This window comes from Magallana gigas, chromosome 4 (genome assembly GCF_963853765.1).
Source record: "Magallana gigas chromosome 4, xbMagGiga1.1, whole genome shotgun sequence".
Taxonomy (NCBI): domain Eukaryota; kingdom Metazoa; phylum Mollusca; class Bivalvia; order Ostreida; family Ostreidae; genus Magallana; species Magallana gigas.
Genome location: NC_088856.1, coordinates 88,368 through 100,192, shown reverse-complemented (window position 1 = coordinate 100,192; position 11,825 = coordinate 88,368). Strand labels below are relative to the sequence as shown.

At 38.3% G+C, this 11,825-nt stretch overlaps 1 protein-coding gene across 5 annotated transcripts; it reads left to right on the top strand.

The window, feature by feature from the left end:
* The first annotated feature begins 3,437 nt into the window (after positions 1–3,437).
* On the top strand, positions 3,438–10,852 carry LOC109618685 (uncharacterized). 5 transcript variants are annotated; one of them, XM_066080749.1, is made up of 3 exons: positions 3,438–4,135; positions 4,454–4,539; positions 4,822–10,742. In XM_066080749.1, exons 2-3 carry the CDS (start codon positions 4,464–4,466, stop codon positions 10,356–10,358), a joined length of 5,613 nt encoding a protein of 1,870 aa, XP_065936821.1. In that variant the 5' UTR covers positions 3,438–4,135; positions 4,454–4,463; the 3' UTR covers positions 10,359–10,742. The 5 variants fall into 5 exon arrangements, 4 of the variants coding, with proteins under 4 accessions (XP_065936821.1, XP_065936818.1, XP_065936819.1 ...); XR_010712571.1 differs by adding an exon at positions 10,750–10,852 and having other exon boundaries at positions 3,438–10,586; XM_066080746.1 differs by having other exon boundaries at positions 3,438–3,631; positions 3,795–10,742.
* The last annotated feature ends 973 nt before the right edge of the window (positions 10,853–11,825 follow it).

Below are 11,825 nucleotides of genomic sequence, written 5' to 3'. Positions count from 1 at the left end.
CAAGTCTAATCTAAAAGGTTTCAGTAAATGGAGTGAGTTCCTCCAAATAATTTTATTGAAATGTATTGAGTTGAATTTTATTTGTAAGAGACGTGTTACTCCCCATAAAGCACTGATGGTATCACAACTTTTTGAAATTAGATACAGTATTACGGTTTAAATTACGAATTATGTGCAAAGTAGAATGTTTGCCTTTTCTCGCGTGCCTTGTTCATTCATTCGAAAATGCCACTCTTTTGATATAAAACAATTCCTAGATGATTATTAGATTGTTCACAATACACTTTTGCAGGACCAAGATGCCGGGATTTCTATCGTATATAGAATATTTGTAGTGGAACTTTAAAATACATGGTTTAGTCCGGCTGAATGTAAACCTCCATGGTTACTAAAAAGTAGTTGTATGCAGTATCTAACACTCTTTAGAGCACACGCGGTAAATACTTATGAAGGACAAGTCATCTGCCAAAGAGGACATCTAAGGCGTGTTCAGCAAAGCGAGTGCTCGCGAGCGCTTGCCAAAATTTGTGTGGCGGGTACAGGGGATTTTGGCGAGCGCTTGCGTGCACTTGCTCTCCTGAGCTCGCCTCTGCTAGGTATGATGGTTATACCTGTATTTGGGCTGCCATACTGTAAAGCATGCATAGTACCGTCTAGACATGATAAAGGCAGGTTGATAGTACGCCTCCCTGTCGAACACCTTGTTTTACTGGAAACTATTCCGATTCATATTGATTTAGGACAATTGAATTTAGTGTGCTTTGATGAAATTTGGTGATGTAGGACAATACTTGGCCAAACTTTGTAAAGTTTGAACATGAGTCCAGGCCTTCACTCGGTCACTCTATCAAACGCCTTGCTAATGCCCGGAAAATATACGTATACATTGCTTTCTTTCTATATTATTATGCAGTGATAACTACATTTAATAAAGTTATAACAACCGATCTATAAATACTTAGACTTCAATTTATGAAAACCGTTAAACACAACGGTGGTGTCACATACCATGCGGTCTAGGTATGAGCTATGGCTTCGACGGATAAAGTTATCAAATTGATTATTAAGTTGAAATATGTTTAACTGATCAATGCAACAACGGATACTGTATAAATGCTTCACAGCTATAATCGCTATAAAACAGGTAAATTATGTTACCCAGAATGGAGAAGAAAACCGTTTTACGTATGCAGATTTTTATTGGCGGGAAAAAAATTAAAAAAGATTCTCGAATCATTACATGTGTTAGATCGGTTTGTCTATTGTGAGACAGCGATGTAAGACACTGTAAAACGTAAACATACATCAATTGCTGTAAGGAAACGATCAATGATCGAATGTGCTAACTCCTTGAAGAAATTGTTTTACTTCACTGATTACAATTGAACACATTTTCATTGATTTTTTTTTCCTCAAATTTTCACGACCTCTCCTCTTGACTTGCGCTCTATGAAACACGCGGATGGATAGCACAAAAGCTAATTTTTGAGCGTCATAAAAGAAAGTTGTCACTCCTCTCTACAGCGATTTAAGGAAGGAATCTTCTCGTTATCAGACATCCTTCTTATATTAAGAAATTCATACAATTTTGACATAGTCAAACAGATCATATAACCAAATGATTCTATCCGTTTAATCAAATTTGACCTTCCTGTTTTCGCATCAATGTCAATTTTGATTATTTTTTTATGCGTCCAATATTAAAATATTTCTGATTTTTACATCTTATGAAGACCTTACATAAAGATATGAATTGACAGAAAAACTAAAATATTGACCATTTAAGGTAATTATCCATACGTCACAAAACAACGTCTGACGTAATTCACACGTTATTACGTCTTGTCCGTGCCCGATCTAATTGAGAGCTAGCGTTAAAAGGTGTAATTTAACAAGACCGGGTCTTATTTGTTCTGAAATCAAGCTGACCTAGAAATTGATTCAAAACAAAGCTATTCAAAATACTGACAACTGCAATCAATTAGGCCTAATATGTTTTACGGTTGGCTTTGTCTCGAAAACTTTTACCACCGCAAGGAACCCGAAGTTATCAAACTTTTATTCCAATGTTCCCTTCCTAGGCTTATACACTTAAACAAATTACCACTCAGTGGCGTCGGAAGCAAATTGAAAGTAGTGGGGGGGGGGGGGGGGGGGGGGGCTAGACTAATCCTCAGAAATCTTGAAAAGCAAAAACATAAAAACCTAATTCCCAAAATCATGAAAATCCTAATCCGTGGGGGAAAGGGGGGGGGGGGGGGTATACCTATAGTTCCAAAAAGATTTTTACCTACCAAAATTGTTTTCCCCCCAATTATGAAAAACGGGGGGGGGGGGGGGGGGGGCTAGTTTACCTATTACTCCAACTTCTCAGTATTTCAAACTTTTCAAGGTAAATTGAGGAACAATTATGTATGCTGCGAGAAAAAGTGTGGGGGGGGGGGGACCCTCTATGATGCTATGTGCCTAATGGTTAGGTCTAACTTTGCAAAAAAAGTGGGGGAGGAGGACTAAGCCCCCCAACCCCCCGGTTTCGACGCTTATGCTATCATTGAGCATTAATAAAATGTTAAACAGACTTATCAAAATATTTTGATAAAAACAAAGCCGTTTGGGGTTTTTTCATGTAAATACAAAAATACAATTATGTTTTATTATTCCTTTACTTTTTGATAATGATCATTAAAATCAGTAAGAAAATAGATTGTGTCTGTGTTTTTTCTCATTTTGTTCCTTGTTGTTATATGTGTTTTAATTTTTTTACTCTGTGACATCAATTGTGATTTTAATCTTTTTAATTTTTGTACGCTATATAAGCGTTGTAGACGTGTGCCCTCACCCTTCTCTGGTGTGTGATAGCCAATATTATTGAAAGGTTTGACCACGTATGCAACTATAACAAATACATGTACAATGTAGATATTTTAACAGTTTAATTTTTTTCTTTTATTTATTCATTCAGTACAAAATGACGTGGCTGCACGTAGATCTAATAATGATTGGACTTTTCTGTTTTAATTATTTTTTGTCACCTACCTAACTTATGCATATATGATTTGATCAATATGACAATATTTACATTCTACTGTGTCTTCCATTATATTCCGTGATGTTTAAATGCCTCTAAATGAAACTCCTATTCACTGCGTATGAATTTAAGAGTAATTTACATAAGTAGTTCTCAAACAGTGATTTCTAAGTTATCGGTTAAAAAAATGTATTTCATGAATGTTGTCAAAACACCATGTTTCATAATTATTCAACATAAGTTGACTTTATTGTTAAGAGCAACATTTCAAGAGTTATTTGTCATGGATTATATTTTCATGCTCGTCGATCTCATCTCAACAGTCTATGTGAAAACCAGTTTAAACCCGTTTTACAAAACAGCTGTTCTTGCTGTTACTTATTCACTCCCTCCGTGATCTGCACTTTATGTAACGTCACCGGAATTTACGGTGCCGGTTAGTTTTGGGTTTCTAATTTACTTGGTGATAATTACATCCGGTAAGCTGTTTCTGGGAGACATTATTTCCCGCGCGTCTGGGACGCACAGATCCATTTTGAAGACCCTCTACAGCGTCAGGGACGCTTCGTCATCCATATTTTCGTGGTGCAAAGGCGCAACGATGTATGTCTTTTTTCTTACATCTACATATTTGTAATATTTTCTGATTATTTATTTAAAACTTCATTCGAGATTTTTGGCAAGTGTGTATGAAAGTGCAGTGTGTGATAAATTTTTCATATTATATTAGGTATAGTAAGAATGTCTATATGTTGTTAAATTTCAGTTGTTACCGTAAATTTCCTGCTATATTGGCTGAATAAAGAATGTAAAAAGCTGGGCGTTTTACTTCAACGTAGAAAATGGGCCTGTGGCAGAACAGTAACAAATCGTTTTGTTTACCACCTCAACCATTCTGAGAGTCGATTGCAGCCTATCCTGGGGATAAGACGACTTTCTGGTGGACAGCAGATTCCTGTGAAGCTGGGATTTCCAACCAACTACCCCCCTCCCCCCCCCCCCCCCCCATTTTGGTCCATACCTTCGCTGGAGGATTTTTCGTGGTATTTGTGGTGCATGGTGTTCCTGGACATTGTGTGTATATGTGCAAACACTAGTGACATATCGGTAACTTTATATCAAATAATATGTTGACATTATTTGAAATGAACAATAGTACAGATATTATAGATTGATCATGATCATATGCTATGTCAAATATTTTTTCTGGTCCATTGGTGTTGAATATTTTTTCAATACCAGATAACTCTGTTCTATGCATCAGTACTTCGAAAGGAAGCATTAATTTTCACGTATTTGTGGTGTGCATGTGAATTTGAAAGTTAATTGTGCATTTTTTCTCATCTAACATGTCTAATGCCATTTTTAGCATGTGTATATATTTTCAAAATTTCATGGCATAATTTCATGTGAAAATCACTACAGTATTATCAGTATGGCATCTGGTGGAAAACCCATACCCATAGTTGACGAGGAGGAAAGTGAAGAGGAGACTGTTCTTTCAGAGGAAGGTGAGGGAAAACGACTGAAAACGCAGACAAAGAAAGGCATGGAACAGTTTTTGACATTTCTTAAGAAATATAGTTCTCAAGAACAAAAGGCATGGACAATGATTGAAGAAATCTTAGTTGATATAGATGAAAATATAGACCAGAAGAATTTTAAAGACTTACGCAAGATTAAAGCAGAGCTTCAGAAATTTAAACGTACTTACTTTGATTGTGCAAATGACTTTCTTTCATTTCTTAAAAGAACAAACACAAGAGAAAGTAATGAAGAATTTTCTATTCAAGAACCAAGATTTCGTAAACGTTCTGACATCATAGATCAGCTCATGAACCGTATTGAGGACGCCCTTCTGGACGCAGCAGACACCATATCACGAGCAAGTGGTTCCGAAGGATCCCGATCACAGAGTAGAAGTTCTGTCAGTGAAATGTCAAAGTCTCGTGTTCTGTTAAGACAGAAGGCAGAAGCAGAAAAAGCTAAATTAGCTTTCGTCAGACAGCAAGTTGACCTTCAAACCGAGAAGTCAAAAATTGAAGGACAAATACAAATTCTGAATCAAACGTGTTCAGCAGCAATAGCGGATGCAGAAGCCAAAGTGTTCGAAAGAGAAGAAAGTGAAACCAAAAGTGAAAGAAATTCCATCTTAGATGAACTACCCAAAGACAGAGGTCAGCGTGTTGCAGATTATGTGGAAAGTGTTTCTCGAGATCAAGAATCAAGTGTTAGATTACGTGTGAACCCAAAAATCGTTCAACCAATTCCCTCAAGTTATAACTTTGATGTTCCTTTAACTCGACCAAAGGAGGATTCAGTGGAAACTGTGACTAAATTCTTGTTAAGGAAGGAAGTGTTGTTATCCCGGTTTAGTAACTTTAATGATGAACCAGAGGCTTACAACGCATGGAAACTAAACTTTACCTCAATCATAAAGGACCTGCAGATTTCAGAATTCGAGGAACTTCAGTTACTTGTGAGATGGCTAGGACCGGAGTCCTCTAAACATGCAGCGGACATCCAACAAGCAAACGCCGGAAATCCTGGAAGGGGACTACGTCAGATTTGGGCAAGATTAGATGAGAGATATGGGGCAATCGAACTCATCGATGATTCATTAAAATCGAAGTTGGCCGCTTTTCCGCAACTTATGATAAAGGACCCTAAAGAACTTTACAAACTGTCTGATCTACTGACACAAGTGGATGGTGTGAAGAAAAACCCTAAATATTCAGCAGCATTATCCTATTATGACACCTCTCTTGGAATTGCACCAATAGTAAGCAAACTTCCTTATCAATGGAGAGAAAAATGGATCAACAGGGCCTCAGAATATAAGGAGCGTCATAGTGTTCCATACCCACCATTTACATACTTTGTGAAATTTATACAAGACTTATGTCGTGTGAGAAACGACCCTGGATTTCAGTTCAGTGAACCAACAAAGAAAGAGACTAAAACCAAAAACACTGGACAGATTCGTTCAAGAAAAACTGATGTTAAGCCTAGCAAGTCAACAGGACAAAGAAAATCATGTTTTTTAGAACATAGAGTTGAATCCAATCATAATATCAAAGACTGTCGTAAGTTTCGTACCCTTCCTATCGGTTCAAGGAAAAAGCTTCTCAAGGAAAATGGAATTTGCTTTAGATGTTGTGATTCCAAAGAACACTTAGCAAGAGACTGTAATGTGAAATTAAAGTGTGACATGTGTCAAAGTGATAGACATTGTGGTGCCTTACATGTTAACAGTTCCCAGGGCGGGGAGGATAAGGAAAATTCGCATGGCGGGGAGAACAGTATATCATCTTTTACAACTAACTGTACTCAAGTCTGTTCACCCGCATTCAGTGGCAAATCTTGTGCAAAGATTATTTTAGTGAACATCTTTCCAGTTGGCCGTGAAGATTTAAAGAAAAGAGCATATGTGATTCTCGACGACCAAAGCAGCAGGACACTTGCGAAGTCATCATTCTTTGACAAGTTTGGAATCAAGGGACAAGAAATTTCATATACATTGTCATCATGCAGTGGTTCGGCCATGGTCTCCGGGAGACAAGCCTTTGATTTCGTTGTATCTTCAATACAGAGTGGCGAACAAATACACTTACCATCAATTATTGAATGTGATGACATCCCTGTTTCATACGAGGAGATTCCAACCCCAGCTGTAGTTAAACCATACAAACATTTATCAGACTTGGAGTCTGAGATCCCACCAATAGACGATAAAGCAGAAGTGATTCTTATTGGACGGGATGTTCCCAGTGCTCATCATGTGCTGGAACAAAAGATTGATAAACCAAACCTACCTTTCGCACAGCGACTCCCCTTAGGCTGGGCCGTTATAGGAGAATGTTGCCTAGGTAGAGTACACAGACCTCAACATGTGGTTGTGAACAAGACTCAGATTTTACCGTCTGGACGAGGAACTCATTTTACCCCATGTTCATCAAATCTGAGAATCTCAACATATCAAGATGATACAGACATTCAGTGTTCGTGTGAGAATGGAATTCAGCTTTCTCAGATCTTTGAACGCACCAAAGACGATAACATTCCAGGAATGTCAATCGAGGACAGAGAATTCTTAGAAATCATGAAGGAAAAGTGTCATAAAGATGAGAAAGGACATTGGTCAGCTCCGTTACCATTCAAGTTAAACAGAAATAGACTACCTAACAACAGAGAACAAGCGTTGAAAAGGACTTATTCACTGCTGAAAACTTTTAAGCGTGATCCTGTGAAAATGAACTTAGCCATAAAGTTTATGGAAAATGTGTTTGATAATGGATTTGCAGAGGAAGCTCCAGAGGTCCAAGAGGGAGAAGAATGTTGGTATCTTCCCATATTTCCAGTATTCCATCCAAAAAAGCCCAACAAGATCCGTATGGTTTTTGACTCTTCAGCCATTTATCGAGGACATTCATTGAACTCTTCCTTACTTCAAGGACCGGATCTTACTAACAATCTACTCGGCGTACTTTTGCGTTTTCGTAAGGAGCGTGTCGCCATCACTGGAGATATAGAACAGATGTTTCATATGTTTCACATTGATGAAGAACACAGAAATTTCGTTCGTTTCATATGGTTTAGAGACAATGATCCTACCAAGTCTCTTCAAGACTACAGAATGTGTGTACATCTATTCGGGAATTCACCGTCACCCGCTGTCGCCACATATTGTCTCCACAAATGTGTAGAAGAACCTTGTGATAGTGATGTGAAATATTATGTTACAAGAAACTTCTATGTTGATGATGGACTGTCGTCTTACGATACAGACAATGAAGCTTTAGATATTTTGTTAAGAACACAGGAAATTCTAAGAGATAGAGGTAAAATTAGATTTCACAAATTTGCCTCCAACAGCCAAATTGTTATGGATGCTTTACCACCAGAGGATAGAGCAAAGGATTTAAGCGATGTACATTTAGATCTACATACAACTCCTGCACAGAGTTGTTTGGGCTTAATCTGGAATTTATCACTAGATGCTTTTATCTTCTCAACAGATCTCAAAGATGTACCAGAAACAAAGCGTGGTGTGCTATCTTGTTTACATAGCCTGTTCGATCCTATAGGATTCCTGTCACCTGTCATTTTGGCTGGAAAATTTATTTTTCGTGACATTACACAGTTACAACTCGGATGGGATGATCCTCTTCCTAGAGACATAATCCTGCGTTGGCGATCATGGCGAAGCTCTCTTCATCACCTATGCGATGTGAAGATACCTAGGCGATATGTTGCAGTATCTATGAAGAATGCTGAAAAGATCGAGCTCCACACCTTTGCGGATGCATCTGAAAAAGCTATATCTGCTGTTACCTACATCAAAGTTACAAACACGGGAGAAACCTACATAGGATTTGTAACCGGAAAATCTAAACTAGCTCCTCACCATGGACATACAGTTCCAAGGTTAGAACTATGCGCAGCTCTTCTTGCAACAGAAATTGCTTCATTTGTCGAGCGTCAACTTGATACACAGATTCATGATATGCAGTTCTACTCTGACAGTCGTGTCATATTAGGATACTTATATAACAAGACCAGACGATTTCACACGTACGTGTCAAACCGAGTCCAGCGGATACTTACAAATTCAAAATCAGAACAGTGGACCTTTGTGAAATCAGACCAAAATCCAGCTGATATAGGAACACGTTCCGTTTTTGCAAATGAACTAGCAACATCTGTGTGGTTAACTGGGCCAAAGATTATTTTGGATCATAATCAACAAGATTATTCAAAATACCCGTTATTGGACCCTGATAATGACTGTGAAGTTAGAAGGACTGTCACTGTAGTTAAGACAAGTGTACTTCATGGATTGAACTCAAATGTGTTCACAAGATTTTCTACCTGGGATTCTCTAATTCGTGGACTATCATTCATGCGTAGTGCTATTCGCCAGAAAATCAACCTTGAAAAGCTCAGTCAAACAAAGCTTTACCAAAGTATGGAGAAGATTGTTATCAAAAGTGTACAGTTTGAAGCTTATGGACAGGATATAGAAAGACTTAAGGAGCACAAACCAGTCACCAAAGGTAGTCCGCTACAAAAACTGGACCCTTATCTGGATAACGAAGGTCTGCTACGTGTAGGAGGCAGAATTCTCACCGGAGATGTACTGGCTGGATCCAACGGACCTATTATTGTTCCGAAAAAGTCACATGTGGCAAGATTGCTTATAAAGCACCATCATCAGAAATGTAAACATCAGGGACGTCACCTAACTGAAGGTGCTGTGAGATCCGCAGGTTACTGGGTAATGGGTGCCAAGAGACTTATTTCATCATTATTAAACTCGTGTGTAATTTGTAGAAAGTTACGACGTAAACTTGAAACACAGAAAATGGGAAATATACCTGACTTTCGATGCAAGCCATCACCACCGTTCACGTATGTGGGAGTAGACACCTTTGGGCCCTGGGAGGTGACAGCTAGAAAAACTAGAGGAGGAGTTGCTAATGCTAAAAGATGGGCAATCTTATTTACATGTTTGACGAGCAGAGCAGTACACATAGAGCTGGTGGACGAGATGACATCCAGTGCCTTTATCAATTCCCTCAGGCGTTTTGTAGCAATGCGCGGTAAAGTCACTGAGTTTTATTCAGATAGAGGAACTAACTTTGTTGGGAGTACAGATGCACTTAACATCAATGCAATCAACATAGAATCTCCAACCCTGAAGAAGTATATGGTGGAAAATGGCTCTACTTGGATATTTAACCCACCACATGCATCCCATATGGGAGGGATATGGGAAAGGATCATTCAAACAGCACGCAGAATTCTTAATGCTATCATCATGGAGTCAAAGAAACCACTTACACATGATGTTTTGAATACATTTATGTATGAAGTTTGTGCTATTATCAACAGTCGACCATTAGCGAACGTGTCGGTAGATCCAACAAAGCCATCAGTTCTTTCCCCTTCAGTATTGCTGACACAAAAGACTGAAGTTGATTATGGACCGTTTCAAGCAGTTGATGTGAAGGACATGTACAGATCATCATGGAAACACACACAACTTTTAGCCAACCAGTTCTGGAAAAGATGGCAGCAAGAATACCTTTACAGTCTTCAAACCAGGCGGAAATGGACTTATTCTAAGGAAGACATCAACGTTGATGACGTAGTACTCTTAAAGGATTCTGACACCGTTAGATACGAATGGCCAATGGCAGTTGTTCAACGTACCTTCCCAAGTAAAGATGGACATGTTCGGAAAGTAGAGCTACGCACCGTTAGAAACGGAACTTGTATTACTTATGTGAGACCTATCACCGAGATAGTTCACTTATTTACACCTTAAGCAGAGTGACATTATAGAACGTCAGGCGGGGAGTGTAACGTCACCGGAATTTACGGTGCCGGTTAGTTTTGGGTTTCTAATTTACTTGGTGATAATTACATCCGGTAAGCTGTTTCTGGGAGACATTATTTCCCGCGCGTCTGGGACGCACAGATCCATTTTGAAGACCCTCTACAGCGTCAGGGACGCTTCGTCATCCATATTTTCGTGGTGCAAAGGCGCAACGATGTATGTCTTTTTTCTTACATCTACATATTTGTAATATTTTCTGATTATTTATTTAAAACTTCATTCGAGATTTTTGGCAAGTGTGTATGAAAGTGCAGTGTGTGATAAATTTTTCATATTATATTAGGTATAGTAAGAATGTCTATATGTTGTTAAATTTCAGTTGTTACCGTAAATTTCCTGCTATATTGGCTGAATAAAGAATGTAAAAAGCTGGGCGTTTTACTTCAACGTAGAAAATGGGCCTGTGGCAGAACACTTTATATCGATTTATTTTAGTAAACAATCGATTTCTTCAGTAAGGGAATATAAATATAAGCATTGAATGATTTATTTTTGACGTCGTCGTGTCAATAACTGCCGTCAGGTGAGCAGACAAATTATCATAACGCGCTAACGCGCGTTATTCAATTTGTCTGCTCAGCTGACGGCAGTTATTGACACGACGACGTCAAAAATAAATCATTCAATACTATAGTAAATTTAGAATATGGAACTTGCATGTGTATTCACTAAGCAAACAAATTATCAAAATAAAACTAATTAGCCAAAGAGTCACCGTTAACACTGATACTGAGTACTTTCTACACGTTATATCCAGTACAGATGCTTGATCTAAATGTATCGCGGGAAATTAAAACGCGAGATCAAGTACGTCATACTTAACTTTCTTTTGCGATCGACAGTTTTCGTAAATTGTCGGACAATTTCGGGGAAGGAAATGACGTCATATGTCAGCAAAAGTTCAGATAGGTACATTTTTTTTAACCTAAGCATATGTGCTGTTTACTTCAATCTTTTAAAAGGATTTTTTATTGTTAAATGAAAATGATGTATGCGATTTAGAGGTAAGAATTTTCCTTAGAAACGCTTCCTGTTCCACCATGTTGCTATGCACCGCAAAGGATTATTGGGATATGTAGAACTCTTTCACGCGGGTCCACAAAATTTTCTTTGAACAATGTGCAGATTTCAACTCGAATTTCCTCAATTAGTACACGTTGTCTATGGAGCTCGCTACGCGAGCGGCGCTCCCTATTAATCAGCGAAATGAAAACTTGACTGGGTTGTGTCGATTGCGTACTCGTTTTGAAAATATAGACCTCTTCCTGTTTCCCTGCATAAACATCAATGCTGTTGTGTAGCCGAGAAACTACAAAACATATAGTACAAATATCTGGTGTCTTACCTGACAATATGTGGCAGACAACAGACAATAATCACAATATACAAGAAAAA